At 49.2% G+C, this 24,829-nt stretch overlaps 11 protein-coding genes and 1 non-coding gene across 12 annotated transcripts; 5 read left to right on the top strand and 7 right to left on the bottom strand.

The window, feature by feature from the left end:
• Nucleotides 1–347: 347 nt before the first annotated feature.
• On the bottom strand, nt 348–2,375 carry BO79DRAFT_142899 (acyl-CoA oxidase; the record flags this gene model as incomplete). The annotated part of the gene is made up of 7 exons (XM_025678298.1): nt 348–874; nt 932–986; nt 1,039–1,561; nt 1,617–1,766; nt 1,822–1,941; nt 1,991–2,189; nt 2,234–2,375. The coding sequence occupies 7 exons, from the start codon at nt 2,373–2,375 to the stop codon at nt 348–350; spliced, it is 1,716 nt and encodes a 571-aa protein (XP_025541541.1).
• Nucleotides 2,376–3,325: 950 nt separating this feature from the next.
• BO79DRAFT_252887 (uncharacterized protein) lies at nt 3,326–3,930 on the top strand (the record flags this gene model as incomplete). Its single annotated transcript, XM_025685955.1, has 3 exons — nt 3,326–3,345; nt 3,417–3,690; nt 3,763–3,930. The coding sequence occupies 3 exons, from the start codon at nt 3,326–3,328 to the stop codon at nt 3,928–3,930; spliced, it is 462 nt and encodes a 153-aa protein (XP_025541540.1).
• A 1,181-nt stretch (nt 3,931–5,111) lies between these two features.
• BO79DRAFT_280731 (uncharacterized protein) lies at nt 5,112–7,246 on the top strand (the record flags this gene model as incomplete). The annotated part of the gene is made up of 2 exons (XM_025688077.1): nt 5,112–5,915; nt 5,945–7,246. The coding sequence occupies 2 exons, from the start codon at nt 5,112–5,114 to the stop codon at nt 7,244–7,246; spliced, it is 2,106 nt and encodes a 701-aa protein (XP_025541539.1).
• A 257-nt stretch (nt 7,247–7,503) lies between these two features.
• Nucleotides 7,504–9,431, bottom strand: BO79DRAFT_280726 (GABA permease). The gene is made up of 5 exons (XM_025688076.1): nt 9,200–9,431; nt 9,077–9,147; nt 8,911–9,024; nt 8,403–8,863; nt 7,504–8,355 (listed from the first exon to the last, which is right to left on the bottom strand). The coding sequence occupies exons 1-5, from the start codon at nt 9,359–9,361 to the stop codon at nt 7,565–7,567; spliced, it is 1,599 nt and encodes a 532-aa protein (XP_025541538.1). The 5' UTR covers nt 9,362–9,431; the 3' UTR covers nt 7,504–7,564.
• A 969-nt stretch (nt 9,432–10,400) lies between these two features.
• On the bottom strand, nt 10,401–11,794 carry BO79DRAFT_244198 (nitronate monooxygenase; the record flags this gene model as incomplete). Its single annotated transcript, XM_025685351.1, has 2 exons — nt 10,401–11,569; nt 11,746–11,794. The coding sequence occupies 2 exons, from the start codon at nt 11,792–11,794 to the stop codon at nt 10,401–10,403; spliced, it is 1,218 nt and encodes a 405-aa protein (XP_025541537.1).
• A 945-nt stretch (nt 11,795–12,739) lies between these two features.
• On the top strand, nt 12,740–13,973 carry BO79DRAFT_226494 (uncharacterized protein; the record flags this gene model as incomplete). The annotated part of the gene is made up of 2 exons (XM_025683798.1): nt 12,740–12,907; nt 12,957–13,973. The coding sequence occupies 2 exons, from the start codon at nt 12,740–12,742 to the stop codon at nt 13,971–13,973; spliced, it is 1,185 nt and encodes a 394-aa protein (XP_025541536.1).
• A 389-nt stretch (nt 13,974–14,362) lies between these two features.
• On the top strand, nt 14,363–15,721 carry BO79DRAFT_280717 (alpha/beta hydrolase; the record flags this gene model as incomplete). Its single annotated transcript, XM_025688075.1, has 1 exon — nt 14,363–15,721. The coding sequence occupies one exon, from the start codon at nt 14,363–14,365 to the stop codon at nt 15,719–15,721; it is 1,359 nt and encodes a 452-aa protein (XP_025541535.1).
• A 275-nt stretch (nt 15,722–15,996) lies between these two features.
• On the bottom strand, nt 15,997–16,546 carry BO79DRAFT_286233 (structural toxin protein RtxA). Its single transcript, XM_025688440.1, has 2 exons — nt 16,204–16,546; nt 15,997–16,139 (listed from the first exon to the last, which is right to left on the bottom strand). Exons 1-2 carry the CDS (start codon nt 16,479–16,481, stop codon nt 16,085–16,087), a joined length of 333 nt encoding a protein of 110 aa, XP_025541534.1. The 5' UTR covers nt 16,482–16,546; the 3' UTR covers nt 15,997–16,084.
• Nucleotides 16,547–16,887: 341 nt separating this feature from the next.
• On the bottom strand, nt 16,888–18,588 carry BO79DRAFT_226491 (MFS transporter; the record flags this gene model as incomplete). The annotated part of the gene is made up of 4 exons (XM_025683797.1): nt 16,888–16,993; nt 17,052–17,576; nt 17,632–18,413; nt 18,478–18,588. 4 exons carry the CDS (start codon nt 18,586–18,588, stop codon nt 16,888–16,890), a joined length of 1,524 nt encoding a protein of 507 aa, XP_025541533.1.
• A 1,071-nt stretch (nt 18,589–19,659) lies between these two features.
• On the bottom strand, nt 19,660–20,280 carry BO79DRAFT_191483 (YbhB/YbcL family Raf kinase inhibitor-like protein; the record flags this gene model as incomplete). Its single annotated transcript, XM_025680830.1, has 1 exon — nt 19,660–20,280. The coding sequence occupies one exon, from the start codon at nt 20,278–20,280 to the stop codon at nt 19,660–19,662; it is 621 nt and encodes a 206-aa protein (XP_025541532.1).
• A 677-nt stretch (nt 20,281–20,957) lies between these two features.
• BO79DRAFT_t82 lies at nt 20,958–21,065 on the top strand. Its single transcript has one exon. It is a non-coding gene; the product is annotated as a tRNA-Met (tRNA).
• A 1,143-nt stretch (nt 21,066–22,208) lies between these two features.
• On the bottom strand, nt 22,209–23,069 carry BO79DRAFT_252878 (uncharacterized protein; the record flags this gene model as incomplete). Its single annotated transcript, XM_025685954.1, has 2 exons — nt 22,209–22,903; nt 22,985–23,069. The coding sequence occupies 2 exons, from the start codon at nt 23,067–23,069 to the stop codon at nt 22,209–22,211; spliced, it is 780 nt and encodes a 259-aa protein (XP_025541531.1).
• Nucleotides 23,070–24,829: the final 1,760 nt, after the last annotated feature.

Genomic DNA, 24,829 nt, shown 5'->3' with positions numbered 1-24,829 from the left:
ATGAAGTCTTGGAGGGTCGGCTAACGGCATATGATCCCGGAAACGCTACCACTGGATTGTTGCAATTGAGTTTATTACCTGACTTCCAAGGAAATGGAGCGACTTGTACTAGATTTGTGCTATTTCGAAAAGGGCGTTTTTATGAGGCCCGCAAGTCCATTCCCCAAAGCAGAAGCGTGGTCAAGGGTGTCGATCTGTGCCACAATTAGGATAGCACTATAATAGCAGTACGTTGCGCGATACAATTTTAGAAGACAATTATATAGGTAAATAAACCATAGTTCACCCTGGATTCATATGGAACGGCCTGTTTAATTGCATCATCCTCAAAGTCAAACAGACACACATTAAAGCTTAGATTGAAACTCCTGAGCACCTGGGAAGCTCATCTCTCCATTTCCTGTAAACTCCGGGACCGCCTTGATGATTCCCATCCATCTGTCAGCGGTCAGCATTGGAGCCGTGATATAGGGCTCAATCTGCAAGTTATCCAGATGCTCGTCGAGACGGCGGTAAACCGCATCCACTGCGTCACACTCCTTCTGGAACTGGGCATCCCTACTAATCCCAAGATGCTCTGAGAACCAGGCAGGATCTGATTTCATAGCTCCCGCCTCGTATAGAGCCAGCAAATCAGGGTCAATGGATGCGTCAACTGCAGCCTCATACGCCATGCGTTGTCCGATCGCTATGATCATAGGCCGAAGATGGGGAAGTACTTGCTTGCTGTATTCGTCACCGCGATGGTTGCCGATCTTCTTCAGCTTTCTCCGCAGCTCGGAAAAGATGCCAGCCTCATGCTGTGCAAGTAGACAATCAGGCTTTGTAGGCCCGGGAATAGCATATCGACCAAGTAAAAGCTCCGTGGCAAGGCCTGTTAGATGTCAGTGAGATGTTTTATTTGCGGGAAAGCAAGGATAGGGATACACACGGATTGAGAGAACCAAAACCTCTCCCTCTGCAATACCGGTAGCCCGGGTGAAAACCTACATTGTGAGTTATTATTCAGACTTGACGTGAAGGGGTCATTCAACTCACCTCAAACGTGGCCATCTGGTTATGTGGGTACACTCCTTGTGCACCACTTCGCTCAATAAGGTTTGCTAGACTCCATTGCCCATTCTGTAAGAAAACCGCCTTGATGATGACCCCCAGACCATGTTTCGCTCCAGGGTGAAGTGAGTTGTCTGTGCTGTAGAGGTGTGTAAGCCAGTCGCTAAACGGTTCCATGACAGCAATCTGCGCAAGGGAGTGCAAGATTGGGAGCTGCTGTGTTCTGAACGAAATAATAGGGACGCGTTCCCCGTGCACACCTGCTTGGACAGTCCGGCGTTGGCTGTATTTGCCGACGCAATATGCGGCGCACTTCAGAAAGGGAATGATCCACAAGCTTAAAGCAAGGGCTCCGGTGCCCAGACGGTGTATGGCTGATAGATACTGGGCGCGCAGGTCGGCAGGCATCGCGAGTTCACCCAACATTGCATTCGCTGGAAGATGGACATTGTCGAAAGAGGTCAAGCTATGGTCGAGAACCCTGCCTCCAGTGATTGGGGGGAGAAGCCTGGATCGGGGTTTTTAAGCCATAGTATGTTACATGAGATAATACCAACACCTACCATGAACGAACACCCTTGTTCATCTCCATTCCATTGTTTAACGGGACGACAAAGGTCCGGATACCACGGTCCTCTTCGTCAACTATCAACCGTGCACACACAATGGCTACTCGCCGAATGCCCTTTATTGGCATTGATGGTGGCATAAACCTGTACATTATCAGCATTTTGTAAGGTTTGGGAATGGATTTTGTGTCACTAGTACTTTACTGCCTCAGGTGTAGGCGTATTGAGGATGAAGCTGCCATCACGCTGCAGGGTTGCCGTGGTCTCCAGATTCCGGGAATCGCAGCCATGGCCGACTTCATTCAGCATGAATGGTACACTATTCAGTGTCAATGGTTTTGCAAAATTTCTCATGAGAGAGTACTTACGAGATATCGAAGTTCAATATCTCTTTCATTAGCGGATGGAGATCGGGTCTCTTGAGGGCAAAAGGTGCCACTGTACCGGCCACCAGATTAAGTTGAATCGTTACCAATATGTGGGCAACGGCATCTCGAACAATAATTCCATCTTTGTGGACGGCCCAGAACTTGGGGGTCATATGAAGGCAATCCTCGAGGGTCACGCCTGGTGTTGTTAGACCTACTGTTACGGCCATGCAATGTACTGACCATGCAGTTGACCGATTGCTCTGGCTCGGTGATATGATCTTTCTAGCTCTTCGATACGAGGACCATCCTCATAATGATGCTCGAAGAGTTTTGAGGAGAGGAGGCTAAGCGTGGACGATTTGAATGAATGGTGGGACTGCATTGTGCTAATTGAGATTTTGCAAAACAATTGCTAGGGAAAAATCCTTCTTGGGCTATGAGGTACCAGGCAAGGGCATCAATAGAAGGTCTCTATATACCTTCCACACCTACCGCCTGCCTAATTATAAATTCACGTATAGCGCCTAAAGATGGAACAAGAAAACAGGTTTTTGTGTGATCTTCGTCTCGTCAGTTTCTGTATACCTCAGTTAAAGTCAAATTGGCGGGTTGACTTCGTAAGGACGAGCTTAGACGATACTTAGCTATTTGAGCGAAGGCTCATATGCAGATGGTGGTGTTCCAAGGGGGAAAGGTTCCTTAGCTTTATCAGTAGAGCCCTGAATGCCGAGCCTATTGCCCTTGCAGATTGTTCCTATTTGTCGGAGTTGCTGGAGAACCTCACATCAATACCCTAAAAAGAAGTAGTAGTGCTCGTGATGATGTAACAATTGGTGAGCAAACCAAGGCTCCTCAATGAACGGTCAGAATTGTAATCTGCAGATGTGATCAGTGAGCGATGCAGCCTTTCACGTGTGGGGTGAACATTGTGCGCATGACCGTCAGGTCTCCACATCAGATATGTGCACTCAGGTAGGTTACCAGATCGCCACTCTCATTGGGCACTATAGTATGTTGGCCTTCCTGACATGCAGCTCAATCGGTAATTTTTCCCTGACCGAAAGCGAGAGCTGCCGCGGACTGCAGTTCTCGGTGGTACAGTATGCATCTACTCCTCGATTGCGAGGGGTATGCTGTACACCATTTGTGTTCAGACAAAAGTTCGGCGTGGGGTGTGGCAGGTACTTTTTCTAGTAGTATATAGAAGGCCTCACACGCTCTCTGTGCTGATCATCTTATTGAAGGTTTCTTAGCTTCATTGACACTCGCCTGCAAACAGTTCGTATACATCAGGAAAATTCACATTTTACCATTCCCTTTCTAGCCACGTCGATGTCTACTATGACACAAACGTAAGTTATCGTTTTATTGTCTGGCTTCATGAGATATGTCAAATGACGAGTCTAATGTGCGCGATCAACAGGCCCGCAGGTGGAACCTTTCTTTTCTTGACCAAGCGCAAAGCCCGCGTGGATCCATCAGAAGTGCAGAATGTCTTCGACCTTCTTCCAGCCGTAAGCCCCGAGTTTATCTTTGGCGAATGGGAAGCCCATTTGTTGGCAACTGGCCATCCTTCGGATCCAAAGGCAGCAGCATTGCTACCCATCTTCAAAGTTTTCCGCTCCCGTACGTCTGTGGATAAATACTCGTTAGCGGGTGGGGAAAAGAAGCATCTCCCTGGATGGGGAAACTTGTTTGTAGGTTTTTCGTATAAAATCATGTTCGCTTCTTGGCATCATAATGTTGGAGCTACTAACGTATGACTGGAGTTGGCCGAAATGACCTACCGAGGTATTAGCTCTGCTGCCATGATCTATGGCGACTGCCCCGTGGTCGATTATCTTCGGTATGTCGATGACAACACTATTGCTGGTGCTCAGTGGTCCTTGAACCAAGACGATTCCGGGGTGTTGTATTTCTATCTTACTAGGAAATGAAGAGTGAGAGCCTGGAGGATAGATGGCTTCTCTTCCGACCAGGAGGGCTGGAATCCCGCATCGCACTAGTTCATCTGTCGCTTTACAACCAGAATGATCTAACCCTGTTTTTTCTCTTACCTTTGCCTTCCAAGAGATAGCTTCTTGACTAGGCCAAGGTCTCTGTTTTCTGGGATCATTTAGCCCGCCTGGTAAAATAAGGGGCCAGCGGCAGTTTCCCCCTAAGACATGCCTGCCCTCGTCATAGATTTACTGTATTAGGGCGGACACTTTCGATCTGCACATGTTGGTCCACCTGAAAAGTGGCACTTCCCGAATAAATCAAGTGCAGGCTTTGATCGATGCAAGGCTTGACGCTCCTGACGTCTAGTACCATGCTGGCTCAATGCATGAGGCCTATTTGGTAAGCATCCGTATTGCATCATTTAGGCCGCCCTTTGAGAATGACAGTAGAGGAGAACAGAACAATATGTGCTGAAATTAATCGCGTCAACGGTCAGATTGGCCAAGTGATGTACATATTAACTAAACCAACTGAGTCTTCGCTAGATGATTTCCGGTTTCGTATTATTGGGGTTGGGATTTGCTAGCTTCCCGCAAATGCCACCAATTTGGACGTACGTCCTCTTATTCCACATCCGAATGGACAATACTTTATGCCTTGCAAGTCCCACAGATATAGGTTCTTGAAAAGCATTAGTGCTCTAGCCTTTCAGAAGGACGGAGGCCAGCTAGCTACCCTTGGTCTTCCTAACTACACTGCTTTGAAGACTCGAGTGCATCCTTCGATTTTCCATTCGGCATGAAGAGGCATATACCGATTCACATTAGCTGACTTGTACTAGTTTGGTCGCAATCAGATCAACACTACACTAGATAGTGCAGCGTCATATCCATTGAATACACGGGAGTAACCGGAGAATTGGCTTTGTCAGGAATCTACCGAAACAGCAGAGCACGTATGAGGGTTTGTTACAATTCACACCACCCCAGCTTTTCAACATGTCACTGTTTCATCGACACGTGACCGATCGACGAATTTGTATTTGGGAACCCCTTGCTCCAACATTTCAACATTCCCTCATTCCCTAATCCCTGATTTAAGTTTTCTGTTGCTCATTGTCTTTTTTGCCTACAGTTTCTGTTACCAACGATACAGTATTTGGTATCTGTCGATGATCATGGATGATATGGGTGACAATGCCGCGTTCACCAGAACATTGCATCAGGACTTGGCTCGGAAATACCGGCTGCACGGATCGCGAATCGAGCAGTTCTGGCGTCAATTCGGTAAGCCAAAGCGAGAGGCGGCCTTCAGAGCAGGAGCTGCAGGCGGGCAAGTCCTTCGTTCGCCCAATGACCAGTCCATGGGCGATGTGTACAAATTTATTCCCGAGTTGAATCTTCGAGATATCGCACGTCCTGACTCGGACTATCTACTGGACCATCTAAAATACCGCGCAACCACTTCTCTTCCTCAGCAGTACCAGCAGGGACTGAATGGGGGACCAGGGGATGCAGCCATTATTCTCGAGAGCATGCGCACGAAAGGCCTTGGTCATGCCCAACCTTTCCGCTATAGCTTCACCATGTTCTTAGATGGGTCAGACTATGGCAGGTCTTACGATGTAACCGACCCTGACAAGTACCGAGAAGTGATGGCTGGTCTGTCCACAGCCGTTCAAGCAGGCATCTGTGTTCCACGGGCCACCGGTGAGCTTATCTTAATGAGGCAAACTTATTTCCTGCAATCTCTCAATATCCTCGTGGAAGATATTCTTGACCAAGGATCCTCCCTGCCGCAAAATCCACGGCCCAAGAAGACGGAAAAGGCGGCCCGCGAAGCGTTGTCTTCACTGTCTCTGGACTCAAAACCCGAAAAGCTCTCATTGAAAGATTTGGCCGCTCGCGCTTGGGATCAAAAGACTGCACTTGAAGATTATCTATACCTTTGCCGAACTGAGCCAGAATTCCTAGTCCATGTGGTAAACATCTGGTTTTTAGTCGTCCCGAGCTTGTACCCGACGATCGTGGACGGATGCTGCCTCTGACGACTGATAAGTACATCTCCATCTGCTTTGTTGAAGCAGTCTACAATGCAGTGGCCGGGGCTGCTATTTGGGGATTCATATACCATCTTCTACAGAGCCTCTTGGAAAGGCCAACCGATCGAGCGTACAAAATCCTCCTACTGCAGGAACTAGCCAATGTGATGTCCTTCGAATACAAGCGGGTTCAATCGCGGTTCAAGCGTTACGTCCAGGTGGGATCAGGATCGGGACACTTTAAACGAGTCCCTGGTGTCTATGACAACGGCGTAGCACGGGTGACGATGAAGACCAAACCAGACACCTTGACTCGCTCGGATCCGCGACTCCATTATATGCTTCGCCTGTGCCAAACTGAGACAACCCCACCAAAGGCAGTGGACTGGGTCAAGAAGCTTCATGGTCTTCAAAGGACCGATCCGATCGAAATGGAAAAGATAACCGAGCTTGAGTGTGATGCTTTCAGCGATCTGGCGGTCACTGCTGCTTTTGCTCAGTCTGTTTCTGCTTCTTTGGCACTGCCGCCCGCGACAACCAAAATGGGGCAAATGTACCTGTCAAAATTCAGGAGTCTGGACGCTGAGCTCGAACCTTTGAGAAATGAGATTGACCTGTCCGGCTATGCAATCCCAATTGACAACCTACGCCAACCAGGAATGGCCCAATACGCTCTCGGTGCTTTAGGTCGATTCATCATTGACAAGACCGGGGCGGACATAGGCTTCCTGTATCAAGAACTCAACGAAGGCTGTCTGTTTGAAATCCAGAACCAATATGAACAACAAAGAGATAAAGTAAAATCCGCTGCTGCTGCTGCGCCTGGCCTGTCAATTCCTGAGTCTTCAAATTCAGAGCTACAGGTTACAGAGCGGCGTCAAAAAGTGAAATCCCGGCCGGCACATTCCTCTATTTATAACATTACCCCGAATACTGAGGCTCCGGAGAAGGACGATGCCCCTGAAGCTCCGACCTTGAAGGTGGGACCTAGCACGTTTGCAGTTTTCTCAACCATTTTCTCCAGATCCGATTCCAGAGGGTCGATTCCCTGGTTAGATTTCAAAGCTGCCATGGTTGACCTCGGATTCTCCGTGATCCCAAGATTCGGTTCCGTCTACACTTTCTCCCCGCCACAGGAATATGCTGCCCAGAAAGCTATCACTTTGCACCGGCCCCATAAGACTTGTATTGAGGGATATCGTCTTCTCATCCTCGGGAGACGCTTGGGGCGGCGGTATGGCTGGAACCAAAAGACTTTTGAGGTAGCGTAAAGTGCATAGGCTATCTAATTATTTTGGTTTTCTTCGTCCTGATGTAAGGGATCTGAAACGGTTAGTGCTTACTTATCTCATATGATTGCCAGCAAATTATGATCTGACAATTGTTTGTCCAAGTGTACACAGCGCTCGACACATGTTCTCTAGGATGTTAGTCGAGGAAAGTATATCGAATAAAATGCGAACTTTGCCGCTAAATTGTATTTCATGCCCGTTCAGTACTCGGATGTGTCTCTTTCCATTTTTCCAGGGACCATTGTATCAATGTATTTAGTATACAGTTTGCGCCACCTCTATGTAAATCTGAGACATCTATAAATCCCCACACCTCTTCACCTCCATCACCGGCCCATCATATTGATGTCTCCCCTGGAACACATACATAACAAGACTCAGTAAAAATACCGCCACAAAAATTACAACACTCCAATTGAACGTCTCAGTCGTGACAGGTGTCGACTCGGGCCAAAACGACCAGAACAGGGCAAATAGCACGTATAACCAGCCGATTATGTTGACCGTCAGACCATATCGTCCCAGTCCCCAGCGCGCAGGGGGCAGAGTATGCGGGTGGCAAAGCTTTCGCCAGATTAGACAGCTCATTGAGATGGAATAGGAGAACATGAGTGCCGCTACGTTGAGGGAGACGATGGCGTTGAAGGCCGTCTCGGAGCCGATGTTGATCAGGGCCAGTAGGGCGCTGATGATGCAGCTCAGGATGATGGAGTTGACTGGTAGCTTTCGTTTTTCATCGACTTTGGCGATCCAGTTGGAGAATGGGAGTCCGCGATCGCGAGCGAAGGAGAAGGTCTGTCGTGCCGTCGAGGCGTTGAAGAGGATGTTGCTTATGATCACAGGGATGAGAATGATCGCCGTTAGGCCGTTGACGCCTGCTGTGTTGGTGGCCTGTTTGAAGACGTAAATGAAGGGGAAGCCGGTGTCGTCATTGAGTGAGTCTTCGACGGACGGAGTTGCGAAGAGCATCGTGATAAGTACGACTAGTGCTAGGATCGCGTTGGCAGAATAAGACCATGTGATGGCGATGGGCACGTATCGCCCTGCATCTTTGATTTCCTCCGACATGTGTGCCGTTGCATCACAGCCTGTACTTGTCAGGGCTGATCTTTGAACATGTTGCTGTTATACATACTGAGACAGCCGTAAATGGCGGCAAGCTGGCCAACCATCACAGTAAGACCCATAGATGACCATCCACCGAAGTTGTCGAACTTTGTGAACACTGCTTCGGCGGGCTGTAGCGGAGCCAGAACCCAAAGTGTCACCACCACGACCAACCAGCAAAAAACGTGAGTTGCCAAAAGCACATTTTGCATACGGGCCATGAATGCCGCACCGTATATGTTAAAAAAGAACGCAATTAGAATCATCGCAAACACAAACAATGTGCCTTGCCATCCAGTGGGGTCGTAGTCGGGGTCACGGACGCTAATCAGGCCCTGGATGATGGTTCCAGTCAGGAACGAGCCCGATGCGGTTCCTGCCTGCCATGCCAGGACAGACATCCAGCCGGTCACGTAGCTGAGGAATTTCTGGTAGCGTGGGGATGCAAACTCGGAGACCCAGTGGTACTGGCCTCCAGACGTAGGCGCCCTAGACGGTTAGCGACCGTGATGGTATGTATAGATGAGGCAACTTACATCGAGGCCATTTCAGATATAGAGACAATGATGAACCCAAATCCAATGGCACTCCAGACGTAGGTCCACAGCATGCCTGCCAACCCACCATCTTGTAATCCTTCATAGTCCGACCTACTGATATTTAGACCCTGAGCGGAGTAGTGGAATTTAATGGTCGCGTTACAGCATGATGTACTCCCATGTAGACTGCAATACGGCCGAAAAACTGAGGGCTGCAAAAGACTGGATGTTGCGCTGCGATCCTATACATTAGTCGGATGCGATTATCTGGGCGCCGAATATTTACCTTGAATTGCTGGGTCTTACCCATGCGATCCATTTCTGTCACGTCGTGGCGTGTGCCTTTGATGTCATCATCCTGACTAGATGCATCGGCTTCTAGGGTGTGCGCGCCAGCAACGACGGGATCTTTGGCAGCATCCTGCTGCGTGTTATGTGCGAAGACCATCCTGCACCCTTAGGGGAGCCTGAAGCCAGAAAAGTACAGGTGGGAGCACTTAGGAAGAAAAACAACAGCGAGATCGGAAGAGAAACTGCTTAAAAGATACGGCGCAGGAAAATCAAGGTAGCCGAGTTCCCCTCACCTTATCAACATCCTGGGAGTCAACTTAGCTTCACGTTAGTGGGTGCCCTAGCAAGAAACGGCCCGCCACCCGGCCCTGCACCAAGCATATTGGCTGCAGGGTGTACGCGGCACACAAAAGCAAAGCGCAAAATCTGATCCTTGCCGGCACATTAGTCTATGGTCGCTCCGACGGCTGAATCGAAGTGTTGTCTCGCAGCTGAAAGGCATCTTACCAGCCCTTGTCCGACTAGAACTGCCCTTAAGCACTTCCGTTGGTCTGTGCCTTGTTCCGCAATTCTCCACCTTCATTGAACTGATCAAGTGTCCGAGCGCATTCTACCCTGCCTCTAGCGGAATGTTTATCCGCTATGCAGATTGCAGAGAGCCAGGGGTCGGTGGGAGCTGAATATTAGTGTGCATGGCGCAATTAGCAGTCAGAAGACCAACGGTCTAGTCTAGACAGTCAGTCTCAGAACCAGCAGTAAAGCTAAGGAGGCGCTTGCGCAATGAGCTGCCCTTAGCTTTCTTGGCGGGCCATTTCAATTTAATGCTTATTTTCCATCTTGATGCTTGGCCGAGCATCACTTAAAATTTGATAATACTCACCAATAAAAGCAGATGAGTATATGATCACTAATCAGTCTTGAATTTCACCCTCTGTAAATCAGAATGACAACGTACATATTAGACGTGATATACCCCAATGCTGATTCCCGTAGACTCCATGCTCCATACTATCCTTCATGCGAGAGTCATATGCACAATTATATGTTGATCTGGGACTTCAGAGCACAATCTTCTTCTGGAAACTGGGGCTAATGGCTAAGCTAGGATTGGTCCCGAGATATTGGCATCGTCCTGCCCTTTTACAACGGCCCGAGGATGGTGTTTTTACCCAAAATTTTGAATGTAATAGTATATTCTACAGCTTTGCAAGTCTACCTATCTTCAAAACAGATTCCGTCTCCTTCCTTGTCCTCCGAACTATCTCCCCTGCTGGTAAAATTTCTTTCACCAAGCCAACCGCAGTGCCTGCAAACGTAGCTAGTCGCCCATTAGGTCCATAACCTGGGTTTCCCTTCTTCAAAGCCTTTTGGTACAGGTCGTAATTTTGCTGCTCAGTCACCTTACCGGCCACAAAGTCTGTGTGCGTTTGGTTCACAATTCCTCGGGGAGAATACTTCGGTGGCCAGGACAGGAACCCACGTACCCGGTCATAGACAGCGGAGCGAATAGTATGGATCCCTCCATCACTAGCTTCGATGATAGCTTGCTGGTATCCTTTCGGTATAGGAACTTCAAGAGAAGCCAGGAACCGAGTCCCCATCACTACCGCCTCAGCACCTAAGGTGAGAGCGGCGGCCACTCCTCGACCATCTACCAGACCACCTGCTGCAACAATTTTTGGCTTCAATAAATTGTTCGCATTGACTGGAGGCTTGGCATCCAGATGATCAATGATTTCTGGAAGCAAAGACACGATACTAGCAGAGTGCTGCAATCCGTGACCCCCGCCATCACTGCCCTGCACGACGAGCACGTCAGGCTGTAGCTTGACTACAGCGTCAATTGCATCCTCCACGCTTCCCACCTGTACCCAAATAGTCACACTGCCGCCAGTTTGAGTCCGGATTCCCTCCACCCAAGGAACCTGATCTGCAGCACTGTTAGGTGGCGCAAACAGCCACACAGCACATGGACGATATCGGATGATAAGTGGCAATGCCATCTTGAGGTCGGCTCCCCAGCTCAGAAACCCGACACCGACCGGTAAGCTCGGGCCGTCATATAGCTGGAGACGGTTCTGGTCGGGAGAGCCTTCCGCTGCCTTATACTCTCTCACGAGCTGTTCGGCTTTCTGCAACTTGCCTTCTAAGTTCGACACGTCATTTCCACCAGCAATGAATCCTATCCCACCAGCTGCGGATACGGCGGTGGCTAGCTCTGGGGCGGCGATGTTGAGCATAGGAGCTTGTGCTATCACTGGTGCTTTTGTCCATGGGTAGGTAGATTGCAATGGTGGCCTTCGGTCCATAATGGCAGCAATGGGTGAACGGGCAATTGAAGACTTCAGGCGGGCTCCCAGGAGACCTAATCCAAGTTCGACGGTTATTGGTATTGCGAATTCCCTAATGAAGGTGGTATGTGGCTGCTTGTAAAGGAATGCTGCTCCACGGTCCAACGGATGATCGACGTCTTCCCCGCTTTCTTTCCTTTCCTCTCCACCAGCCAAAATGCGAAAGACACCCGATAAACAAGGCACCTACTAATCGGGTCCCTCCCGCCATACCCGCAGTATCCGCTCTGCTGTGCCATTTTGACGTCATAACTCTTGACACAGAGAACGCATCGTTTGCTGGGTGAATAGATTTTGCTTGATTTCTTCGACGATTATCTGACCAAACGGAACATTATTCGAAGACTTGGATATGTCGGCATCCATTAATGTAGAGTCAGTTCATAGATAGGCGGCTATCTGGGAACTAAGCTACTACGAAGGCCTGTGTCGCATTGAATATAGGGGTATTGTCAAGACGGTCCTAGTTCCAACCCAAGCAACTGTGCTAGATACTTAGCACTGAGAGATGTTACAAGTCATCTTGGCATTTGCCAGTCTATGGATTTTCATGCTGATGTTTTGTATTCATACCTTCTTCGCTAGCATTGTTCAATTGGCTTCCGTAGTGCTAGCCAGGTACAAACTCACTGTGCCGGAGGAAAATAATCCATTAGAACTGGTTGTTTTCCTCATATGAGGCATTATTCCACGCTCCCCATGTCGGTCTATGGTCATCATATTCGACTAGTCGAAAGACTGGGATCTTTTTAGAACAGTAGAAAGATCTGTTCCTGATAGAAACTACTCCCTCTTAGATGAGTAAATGGTTATCCAGACCTCACACCTTTGTCCATATATGTTGTCTAATAAATAAACTAACAATACCCAGTTGGTCATTGAGAAAGGCACTTTTGCTGACAAAAGAACATCCCGAGTTGCTTGGTGTCTGTCTAGCAATAATATGGGCCCTCTTCGACTACAGTAGAGCCAGATCGGAGCTCCCCGGATAACCCTGGTAGATCAACCTAACCACCCACCGGAACATTCAGCTACTGCCTCGATCAGGACTGGATATTGATTAAGTGACCACGGAGGTATCCTGACTTTCTTTCTTTCAAAGTCTATAAATGACCCTAGATTCGCTGTAATTCTCATCTTGGAATTGTGCATCTTCAAGTGTATGAGGATCCACTTCTTCGAAAATGGCAACAAGCGCACACACTGACAAGCCTCAAATTCCTCAATGGGAGGTGGGCAACGAACCCAAATTCATTGCTGAAGTAGCCAAGCTGCTCAAGGACAGTAACGTACCTTGCATCTTAATCGGTCCGGCGTATCATCGAGTTCTCGGGATCCGTGGTGGAATTGAGGTAAGTTACGCTCGACCCCTCGAAGATATAGATACCAATTGGACGTAAGACCGTCAGTTTTGCCATCGATGGGAATCATCTCAGAGAGGCGCGAGAGGCCCTAGAGGTAGCAGGGCTGTCACGTCAATGTAAAGACGAAGGTACCTGCTGTTATTCGCAGCCCAGCTTCCGGTTCAGGGTCCCAAAGCCCAATGACCTATTCCACATTGAAAGATTCCTGGATGGGAATAAACACCCTAATGTTGGGCATATCAGTCTCTACAAAAGGGAAAAGTGGCTGCCTCGGCTTTCTAGCATACCCGTTAGCCCGCCTGCGTCCGATGATCTAGACTATATCTTGGCAAGTGATGAACGGCTGCCCTTCGCGTGCGAGGAGCATCGTCGGGCGTGTCGCGATAATGGCAAGGTCAATGCTACTAAGTGTGTCTGTGACAAGGAAGGTGAGAAATACACCTGCGGAAGATACCCCAAGTCACTTCCTGGGGTCATGATCCTCCGGCCTGCCCGTCTTGTCGAGACATGGGTGTTAGCTGAAGTCAACGAATGGCTTCTAGAGTACCACCGGGACATCGAACTCTGTGGAGACCAAGGGCGGTTCTGGGACGCCTTGTACTCTTTTCCAGAATACAGCCTCTGGAAGTTTGACCAATTCAAGACTGAATTTCAGCTTTGGTGGATGATGGTGCGTCTTACTGTTGGATACGTTCGGGGTGTATCTGTGCCACAATTGGACACGGAAGGTTGCCGCGACAGTAACATCCCAGGAGAGGTGTTCCCTAGAGGATTGTTCCCGGGCGAGGCCATGCGGAGAGTGTGTTTCCCAGGAGAGGCCCTCCCCCCAGGCTTCTTCCCGGGGAACATTCTTGAATTGGAGAACCTTGAGGATGAGGATTCCACGGAGGACTCGGATAGGACCTCTTCTGAAATGAAACCCCAGAAAAAGGCTACTGCTGCAGACATATCGTTCAGAAGACGAAAGCAATTGCGCATCATTCGGCAGGATATGCTAATTGCGCTTGCTCGCGGAAGTATGATGCATCCTATCAAGGGTGTCAGTCCTGTCTAGTATAACTAGGAACTCGTCTCTCTATCCCTTTGCTTTTCTTTTGTTATGCAACTCGAAACTGTGCCAAATCCGATTGAATCGGCTTCCATGATACTGGAACTCCACCAGTCGGGTGCTTGACAAAGCCTAAGATACAAATAAAATGAACCCTCTGTTGCTTTCTCGATATATAAATTTTAGGACAGTAGAGACCAAGCCAGGAGCGTAGAAATCTACCATTGTAGGAAGCCATTATGAATTTAACTAACCCTGTCTTGTGTAATGCTGAGTCATCTATGTCAATGCACAACTTGCCCCGTCTCAAATCCAATCTTCCTCTTGACTCCTCCATTGTCTGTCTTCCCCGACGCTATTTCTCTTTTCCTGTCTCGCATCCAACCCATCCTTTCATGCCGACCAGACGCATCTGGCGGTGCGCTCAACGCGTACCTCCCGGTCTTGCCGGACCGCCATCTATTATCAGAAAAGCTAGGAGCCCGCGACCCCCATCGGTGTGGTTCCAGAGTCACATCCCGTCCCAAAATGTCTACATTGTTGCTCGAACAACACGAAGACGACCTACACCCTACCATCATATGTACCAACCCCTACACTCAAGTAGCTGTCCTCAATTACGTACCCTTTTCACCGAATCTATACCACCAATCTTGATTCCCCCCGTCATATTCACGGGACTGCTTCTTTCTCTATGGACTTGGAAATGCTTCTGGATTGTAGTGATGCAAGAGAAGCTTCTTTATCTCACCTGGCTACCGCCATTTGCACGATCTGAAACGGTGTCCGACTACGAGGGACAATGTAAGCCAGTGCGCTGGCAAACACAGCAAATCTGGAGTCGCGATGGTACAAAACTAGCAATATGCGAAGGTCGCATTCCTGTCAAAGCCACCTCGCCTGGAAGCATTCAGGAGTCGAGAAATCACTGTAAGAAGAAAATAGTGGTGATTTGCTACTTCCAAGGCAACGGCGGCTCGACCCCCATGAGATTGCCCCTTCTATCGCAGTTCCTGCGCGCAATTCACGCCTCTCCAAAATCTTCTGCTTCAGCATCTGAGGAGAAAGAGTACGTGGTGGTTGCTCTCTCATATCGTGGTTTCTGGACATCATCTGGCCGTCCCACTCAGCAAGGTATTGAGCTCGACACTCAGGCCTTTCTTGATTGGGTTACGGAGACATATGCTGCCCCGGACACAGATCTGCAGGTCATTCTGTGGGGCCATAGTTTGGGAACAGCGATCGCAACTACCGGTCTCGCTACGTATCTTCCTCGGTCGCACACTGCAGATTCGCAAGCGCCAGCTTCTATTGCTGGTGTTATCCTCGAGGCACCTTCATCCAGTGTCAAGGATATGTTGATCAGCCTCTATCCTCAGAAATGGTTGCCGTATCGATATTTGTGGCCTTTTTTACGGAGCCATTGGGATAGTATCCTGGCTATGGAGCGGATGGCACGGTGGAGAGACGATCTTAAGAATATAGATGATCAAAGTGCGGATAGCGATGGTGACAAAGCTGTATTGCCACCGGTCCTAATATTGTCTGCCGAGAAAGACGAGGTAATTCCGCCACATGCGGCAGATGACCTTGAACGCGAAGGGAAACGCTTTGGCCTGGATATCTCTCGGAAGCATGTTCTCGGAGCTCTGCATACAGAGATTCCGGTCAAGCCGAGTGGCAGAGAAGCTATGGTGGACTTTGTTGCACGATGTACATCTAGGCCTGCCGGGGTTAGGCGCAATGTTACTTAGTACCTTAGGAAATTGGCTGGCCAATTGTCCCTAATATATTCCAAATACTTTGATTTCATGCTACTAGCTCATGTAGCCTTAGTTTTACATGCCTCCAAGTCTATATAAAGCGTTGCACTAGCTGGTAGGGGCAGACAAAAGGATCCAGATGAAGGTAGGAGGTTATATTAATCCCCAAATCTTGAGTTTTACTGTGAAGCGAGAATGTGAGCCATCGTATACCCTTTCGACAGCCGGCGAAATCAGCCACAAAGATCGCAAGAAGTGACAAGGTGGGACGTTATATACAGAAACTGGATACAAATACTCGGTTCCACCCCTCTAAGCCGCTCAATACACAACTCGCACTCCCAGTACAAATGTTCAAAAATCCTCCATTCGAAAAACACTATACGACGGCTGCTCGTATGGATGAGTCCTACTCAACCAGTCAATAGCAATGTCGATAACTTTCACTTCCACATCAGCCAACTTTAGCATACCTCTTTAACGCCTCCACAGCCTGCCGTGCAACATCTTCTCCCACACAGATCGTCTCAACCCGGACCTCTGGGGTCTCCTCCAAGGCCCCCACACTCCCAATATGTGGGTTAGCAGCATCACCGGGGCGGAATTGGCCCGTTCCAGCAGTGGTCCAGCAACACTCGGTATACTTCCCACCGGGATAGCGGCCAGCCCCGGCAGCAAATATGGCGGCTTTGCAGGCCGCAAGGCCGGTGGGGGGGACGCTGAATATCAGGCGGAATTGAGTGGGAGACATGCTTGGGATGAAATAATTTTAGGGTAAAAGCAGTGGGATCTGCTACAGATTTTATTTAGGGGAACGTGACGGGGATGGTTCCAAGAGTGGAGGAGAGTCGTGATCGTGAGGCTGTGTCTGTGTTTGACCCCTCACGCTTGCCTAATGTGGAATGGTGGCGTTGGTCTACCGATCTATTCGATGACCACTACTGAGTATAGGCACTTTCAATGGAACAAGGTTAAGAGGCTTCCTTGATTTCCCCCATGTTCATACACTCGATCTCGGTTTCTACATCCTGCTACCCTACCCTGTGGATCCTGGTCTATCTCCCGTGGTACGTTGTAGATCCAACCTGCCGAATGGCCTGAAGATCTGGACTGACATCCCTTCTGCTATTATAATTTCATGCAAAAGAGATCGCTACTTAAACCATCTCAGTCCCCATCCGTCGCAATCTAGGTCCATATCGACCCAACAGAAACGGAATCGGAACAGCCACCAAACAAATGAACGCCAACAGCGTCGATCCCCTAGATGAGAAACTATTAGAAAACCCAGATCACCCAGGTCATAGAGCAGGACACATACCACCCATACCCCAACCTCCTATACAGCTGAAACCCAATCACCGAAAACACTGCCGCAACAATAAACCTCGCGACCACAGCAGCAGCAAGCGCACTAGCCGCAAACTCCTCAAACGCATCGACCAAATACGACTGCACACAGATATACGCCGTGACCATGCCCAACCCCAAAATAGCGGCGCCCACAAGCGTCACAATCCAGTGGACGTGATATTCCGCAGTCCATCCGAAAATCAGTAGGCCAATGGGTACGATCAGCATACCGACTTGCATAAACGGTAGACGGAATTCGGGCATGCGCGTCGCCTTTCCAGTTTTTTGCTCGTAGCGGGCAGCGAAGTACCGATATGATGGGTTGGAGTATTTCATACAGAAAGCGACACCGGCGAATGCGCCGATGCCGGCGCCGAGGAAGGCGAGGCCTGTGGTCCCGTGTGTCCAGTTGTAGCTGTAGAGGTTGTATTTGGGTTGAGAGGCGAAGAGGAGGGTAATGGTTACCATGTGGAGGTAGAGGAGGCCGAATACTCTGATCCATTAGTTAGTACTTGCCGGTCGATAGGTGGGGATTTCCAGTCACATACAATGCTAGGTAGAGACTCATGAACGTGCATATGGGTGAAAAGAAGAGAAGTCGAAGAGGACGCAGAATAGACTGTCGGAAGACCTGTGATGCGTGTGAGCCCATCTCGACCCGGTACGTGACCCCCGGGTTGGCCTTTTCCAGGGCTCTCTTCCGACGTTGCAGCAAGACCGGCGCATACGTTTCCTTCTGGAAGAGAACAGCGATGCTGGTAACGACACCAGCGGCTATAGCGACCACCCACATCATCCATCGCCAGCCATGCGTGCCATACGCAATAAACCCACCAATAACACCTCCGAGAACCGGACCACATATAGGTCCCAAGCCATACACCGCTTGAGCTTTGCCTCGTTCCTCGTGAGAAAACAGATCCCCGATGCTGCTGCCGCCTAGGCTAGGCCCTGCGGAGCCAGCCACACCCGCTAAAAAGCGTAGAACAACCAAGCCGGCCATGTTATGTACCAATGCACAGCTGACGTTGAGGAGGGTGAAGATGGCAAAGCAGATAGTGTAGATGGGACGCCGGCCAAATATTTCCGAACATGGTGCCACGCCCAGAGGTCCTAGTGCGAGACCCACGAGGTAGAAGGCGATGGGGAGGGCTGGGGTATATGGGCTCGTTAGACGGAACTCGGTTGCGATGTCGAATACACCTAGAGTTAATATAGTTGATGCGATCGGGGACAGAGTTCCTTGGAGAGATATCAGAAGCACATTGAGCCATTTCCGACTCTTTGGCCAGTGTCGAGGACATTCTGGGTCATCTGGTCCATTCCAGTCCTGTCAGATGTTTAGTTAGAAATTTCCTGTTTTGTTATTTTAGCGAGAACAACGTAGTACTCACAACAACGATGGCATTAGAGGTGGAGCTTTTAACGTTCGCGCTTCTCTCTATGGTTTTGAGGGGGCTACTGCTATCGGAAGCAGATTGCTCTTTTTCATCTCTCCGGATCATTGTATTGTAGATGAGAGACTCGTGTCTGAAAAACAGCACATAATCGGGGGCCAGAAGTCTTGCTACAAATAGTCTGAACGACCTCGTTTCGAAAAGTATGCAGAAGCTAGGGAGCAACACTGCCCAAATAGCCACCGACCATTCACCCCGCTTTTCTGCAACAATCAACTATTTGTACGGAGTAGTGCGCTATATGCTCGAAGCCTAATCTCCAACATTATTATGCACGTTACCAAGTGATATCGCTCCCTCCTAGGCAATGTCCCGTCTAAGAGAGGCATAGATACGCCACGATTACGACCGGGCCCATGATACATTGAGCAGGATGCCTCCCAGTGTATGTTTAATCCCACTCAAAACGGCCAGTAAAGCGTAGCCATCATCACTGACAAAGTTTGGCCAAGAGTTTCCTAATGCCTAAGACCTTTAGCACGAGCATGATTGAAGCATATCTCAGAAGCATGCCATGAGGGACTTTTTGGAGGGCACTGCCTCTCAAGTCTGTACCGCATCAGGGGTAGACCCCAGTGAGGTTCTCTAACGGCTGCCAGGAGAATAAAATCTATCATTCGTTCCTGAACTACACGCACAAATTGCTACTGCGAGCAGCCGCTGGGCCGGCTTCTAGTCATGTCGTACAATGCTGGAGGATCACGATGCGGGCTGTATATTTCCCCCCAGCTGTTACACAATCAACAAGATTTTACTAGCGTTGGGTGTGGCGCACCGGTAGTGAGGCCCTCATCGGGAAATTGGACGAATAAGGACATTGCTCGCTTGGGAATCCAATGCAACACAACATGATCTTGTCATCCGATAAATTCGAAATGGTCGTTACAGCTATCGGGTAGATACATGGCAGCAGGGATGAAGAACGAAGGGGTACCTAGGGAGGGGATTGCTACTGATGAAGCGAACAAACGATCAGATCACCTGACCATCCCTACCCGTAAATGATCGACCCGTCAGCGCGCATAACATTATATGATTGAATAAATTAGAATTAGAATTAAGCATTCCACTAAACTTGCAAAGTTTCATAGTTCATCATCCATTCCACATTCCATCGATCTAAGGCTCCCGCACAAAAGTGCCCACCCACTCCCCCCAAGCCAACACACTCTCCTTCTCCGTCTCCAGCCACTGCAACAACTCCTCCTTCCCCCAAGGCTTCTCCTCTAGCGCCTTTCCCAACGCCAACACCTGAAAGAAATACCGATGCGAGCCGTGTCCCAATACCGGGCGCGGCCCACTCCACACATTCTGGTGCCAGTTCACCCCGTACTGGAATCCCCCCTGTAACGCCCTCTTACTCGCGTCCGCCACAGCAACATCATCTGAAGAGATACTGGTTTTGTCCTTTGAAAGCCCGTAGTACAGCCCATGCACGATTGGATTCGGCAGCGGCGCATCAGCATCCTCGACAATGAGCACGTAGCTGTTGATTTTCTCCGTGGGCACGGAGTCGTTGGGTACCGTCCAGGAAAGAGGCGGGAAGCGGTTCGCGCCAACCTGAGTGTATTCTGCGGGTAGTGGAGACTGCGATGGGCCCACGGACGAGGTTACGGCGATGGTGGGTTGAAGCGCCTGAAGAACTGGACTGGTGCGCGTGAGTAGTTTTGCGTCGCGGCCTCGTTTGTTGCGCAAGAGACGCCCCAGGAAGGCCTCGATGCGGGGATGGAGTTTGTCCATGGTTAGATTGGTTGGGTTTTGGCCGGGGACTGTTGGAGTGTGGAAGCAGTCATTAGTTGAATTTTGAGTTGAGATGGCTGTTATTTAAACTGTCAACGAAAGATGTTAACGCCCCTATTGTATGCCCGAGCCCGATAGCGGGCCGCACTTGGAAGGATTAGGAAAACAATGTATCCCAGAGCCTATTTCCGGGTGGCCGTGAAAGGCAAAGCTCAAGACCCACTAGGATGATACTGACTACTGATGGATCTTCACGAGCGGTTAGCCAGTTTGGCTATCGGATAGTGTAGAGAGTTATTCCGACGGGATATTGGTTAAGTTGGGCTCCCATTCTAAATATGCTGTGGTCATCTGATGACGTGCCAGCCAAAGACGGTGACACCGGTAACCCATGGGCTTCGTATCGGGACTTTCGGTGTTTCCCAATGTAGAAATAAAATAGCATCTGGCGACGCTACTGCGGCTCCTTAGGGTAGAAAGATGAAATGGTTAAAGCACATCCCTGTGCTAGACCCGCGGCATAGGGGCTATGTAAGCTTAATCAATCTTATCGCCGGTTATGCACCCTCGTTGGGGACGGAAAAAGGAGAAAGGATGGCGCGGATTGATCATTGACTTCCTGTCTCTGTTACCTATTGCGATATATTGCTATAATAGTAAACGTTCTTCAACAAGTCGTCTCGATGGTGTAGTTGGTTATCACGTGGGTCTCATACTACAGTATGACGTGGAAGCATAACTTCCATGCGATCCCAAGGCCGGGAGTTCGAACCTCCCTCGGGACAGATCTTTTTCCTTTCCTTACTTTTTTTGCTCCCGCTTCGAATCAAATTTTCATCTCTTCAAAAACAAACTCATTCTTATTTTTCACTCCTTCTTCTTATGTAGTCAATTTTCCAAACACATCACAGGCTTCCCTCATATATACTGATAGTACTAGTAAGCCTTTTTGAGTTGCCTTCAGATCCTCAATGTCGACTTCAGGTCGATTGAAGCCGCTCTTCCGCAAAATATATTTTCAGACACGTAAGTTACTAGTAGGACCGGTGGGTGGAGTCATTGTTCAACAAGATCTACCACTTTCTCTCCTCACAACCCTTTCCAGCCCTGTCGTCATTTGCCAAACGACCTTTTTTAATCCTCTGAGTACTGATTGAAGCAGCGTACAGAATACCCTCCTCCCACATGGCTATACAAAGTGCCCAGGTGAAGTCGACTTTGCGCTGCCAATCATCGTCACACATCAATCTGAGTGCCGCCGGGTGGTATACGTGGAAATCTGGCTGATCCGCCCCAGTTAGATATTTAACCAAAAACATCTCGAGAACCTCTTGCTCTTCGGGTCTTGTAGCTAGCTCCACAACCCCGGAGACAGCATGGCCACCCGAGACCACCTCTCCGGACCAAGGAATCGTAATTTCAAGTCACTCGGGCGTATGCTACGTGTACCTTGAGTCGTCCACGAGGTTGCTATACCTAGGGAGGGTCCCCTTGAACCTCCACCCTACTCTGAACCCTAGGTTTTCGGGGATAGTAACAGAATTTTCCATAACACGATGACGAGCTTTTGACATCTGCCATATGAAGGTCGCCAGAATAAACAAAATGTCCGGTTCGTACTTGCGGTTCTCCATCGACTAAGTCGAAAGGGCCCCGAGCCGAGCATAAGCCCTCCTCCTTTGCACAAAGAAGGCACTATATTGCCTATTTCTCCAGATGCCATGTCATACCCAAGGTCAATGAAGTCATGCACCACCACCAGCGCTCCCAGAATGAGAACTGAAGTGTCGTCGCCTCGACTGTCGTAAAGCCCTTTCGCGAAAACGCCGTCGGTGCAACGGAACGCGCACATGGCTTTGAGGTCGTCCCATACAACATACCCTGGTGCCTTCTTCCCGGCGCTGCGAGCAGCTTCTTCGCTTTTTATCTTAAACTTGATTTGCATAGTTGGCAAACTTCAGAGTCACCCCGTCGCCCACATATTTGTGAACAGCACCGCTCGCCACTTTCACACAACGGTTTCTGATCGCCCGCAGCTCTGCATCGCAGTCAGGCCGACTTCCGATCGCGTAGTCGTACAGAAACCGAGTGTCTTGCATTGACCATACCCCGCCGTATGCTCCGCCATAGACGAAAAAGTCAATAGCGCAACTTAGACTGTACACACAAGTATTTCGCATAATTCCTCTGGCCTCGGAAGCCTGGAATATATTTGCCATTTCGGCACTTCGGACCTGACCAACACCGTCTCCTTTGGAGAACACATTTCCCTCGATCACCGGATGGCCAACGTGACTTGGGAGCGCCGGAACAAACGTAATATACCTGTTGGAGACTGGTACACCCTTCACGCTTGCAGCGGCTCTCGCATTCAAGCTCAAGTCGACTGAAACTATTGCCGAGACGATAAGATTCCCAATGTCCCCAACGGCAACATTCCGAGCAAACAGTGGCCTGGTTACAGCGTCAACGGCGACACATAATCTGCAACTACAACCCTCGTTCAACCGACCCAGGCTAGTGGCCGTATGAACATAATCGAAATCTGCTACAAGCGCACTGTCGACAACAGAGCCAGGGAGCGAAAATCCCATGTCGCGCAGGTAATATGGGTCGATTGCAGCTTTATCCGAACTCCTACCAACTCTCAGTGCTGGGTCTGCCCCACTCTTTTCCTAAGAGGCATTGAAAACGTCCTGCATACGAGGCCTGTGGATCGCTGGCTCCAGTCGCCAGAAGCTCGTCAAGGGTTCTTCAGACCTCTTCGAGTGCTTCTGAAGCTCACGCATGGACGATTCTACCCATAAGAGATCTCGAGCAGGTGACTTCCTCTCGAGCCATAAGTTACCACATGCCATCCCGTCAAGGTAAGGGCAACGACTTCCGCCCAGACCTGCTCCCGTGAGTCCGGGTGTCATGCCGCTGCTGGTCAGGCTGGCGGCCTCAGACACTTGGCTTTTCAGCAACACTCGTACGTATTTTGTTTTCCATTGATAATTTTTTCTTCGGTCTCAGGGGCACAGCTTGGCTCTGTGCATCCTGACTTTGGGAGCTCATCAACATGATCAGGAGAGCTTAGGTTTCACAATCTGAAAGGAGCCTTCAACGCATATTTAGCTTCGTGGGTACCGTCGAATTCCTGCGAAACGAGGTCTTCCAGCTTCTCTTCAAATGAAGCATGTTGGATGGCTCCTCGAGAAGCCACTCGAGAAGATCTTGGCCGCAAACTGTCGACATGGTCTATACCCACTTGAAATTAGTCTTACTCTATCTTTTGGGGGTCCTCAGACTAACGATCGCTTGTCGATATCAGCGGGAACTGAGCAGTTGTGGAGTTAAAGTGAATGTTTGTAGATCAGCAATGTGGCGTGACTACGTGTGATGAATAGATATGATATTGAAGGATAATCCAGCAAAAGCCGGTGTGCCCTATAGACCATTTATAGATCACAGGCATAGAATTGAACGTCATATGTCGTTCTATTCTCCTCCACCTGCCACTGTAGGTTATAGTCCCAATTCGTCCACTTACATTGAATCAAAGTTTCTATGTATATCTGCTATCCCGGTAAATGTTACACAAGCCAGAGTGACTCCCAGTTTTAAGTTGTACAATTTAAGCGCTTATATTTACTCTAACTATCAGTTTGTTCACGAACCTTCCTCCAACCTTAACCCGAACACATTTCCTCTCGAGACTTGTTCTGTTTTAGTGCAAGGGATAAAGGGAGGTTATCAAATAGGAAATCTTTTATAACGCCTTGCTTTGTGTAACGGATGTTTTCTCTTTGTGGACCTAATGTACGTAATGTGCTGTCATTCACCAGCATTAACTATAGAAAGCAAACTTTCGGCTACTCGATGACAAGTGCGCAGATCAAGCCCTTGCAACCGCAACGCATGACTTTCATCCTGCCGGAGCCTGATGCATATCCCACGAAGGGAAACATTTCCCGATGATGCAGAATACATTGGGAAGTCTTTTTGCTGTCAACACAACTAGATGCATTATGGGCATGCTACATTCCTGGACAATGTAATTACAGGTAACAGTGAAGCTCATCGGGCAATTATCCCGATCGGCTCAAAGCAGGGATCCCGAACCCGCCGAGTAATCTAGCATGCGTCTCGTCTAAAGCTGCTGTCCTGACTTGAAGGAGAAGGTGAGGGCTGGAATTCCGCATGGAGTTTCCATAATCTTCTTCATAGGATAAAGTAAAAGATAATCTAGTACATACGACCATAGGGTGTGGAAAACAGGGCTTCCCGTCCGCTCAGCCGTACTTAAGCCACACGCCGGGAGGTTAGTAGTTGGGTGGGTGACCACCAGCGAATCCCTTCTGTTGTATGGTTTTTTATCTTCTATTTATTTTTGTTTCCTGTTTTTCTTGGCTTGGATGTTCAATTTTATTCACTTCCGTTGGAAATCATCGTGGTGACGCTGAAACGCGTGGCCATTTTCTCATCAAGAGATCTGGTGCGCGAGCTTGCAATTTAGATCTAAATCCCCTGCTACGCGAAGGTATCCTTGGTTTAGGCCGTTCAGGCG

Source organism: Aspergillus costaricaensis (assembly GCF_003184835.1).
Source record: "Aspergillus costaricaensis CBS 115574 unplaced genomic scaffold BO79scaffold_9, whole genome shotgun sequence".
NCBI lineage: Eukaryota > Fungi > Ascomycota > Eurotiomycetes > Eurotiales > Aspergillaceae > Aspergillus > Aspergillus costaricensis.
This window is presented reverse-complemented; position numbering and strand designations above follow the sequence as displayed.

Coding starts and splice junctions, on each gene's coding strand:
- BO79DRAFT_286233 (XM_025688440.1), bottom strand. CDS start 16,481: ATGTCTCCCACTCAATTCCGCCTGATATTCAGCGTCCCCCCCACCGGC. Junction 16,140..16,203: donor GCTGTGGAGGCGTTAAAGAG/GTATGCTAAAGT, acceptor CTGGTTGAGTAG/GACTCATCCATACGAGCAGC.
- BO79DRAFT_280726 (XM_025688076.1), bottom strand. CDS start 9,361: ATGGTCTTCGCACATAACACGCAGCAGGATGCTGCCAAAGATCCCGTC. Junction 9,148..9,199: donor GTAAGACCCAGCAATTCAAG/GTAAATATTCGG, acceptor ATAGGATCGCAG/CGCAACATCCAGTCTTTTGC. Junction 8,356..8,402: donor CGCCATTTACGGCTGTCTCA/GTATGTATAACA, acceptor TGACAAGTACAG/GCTGTGATGCAACGGCACAC.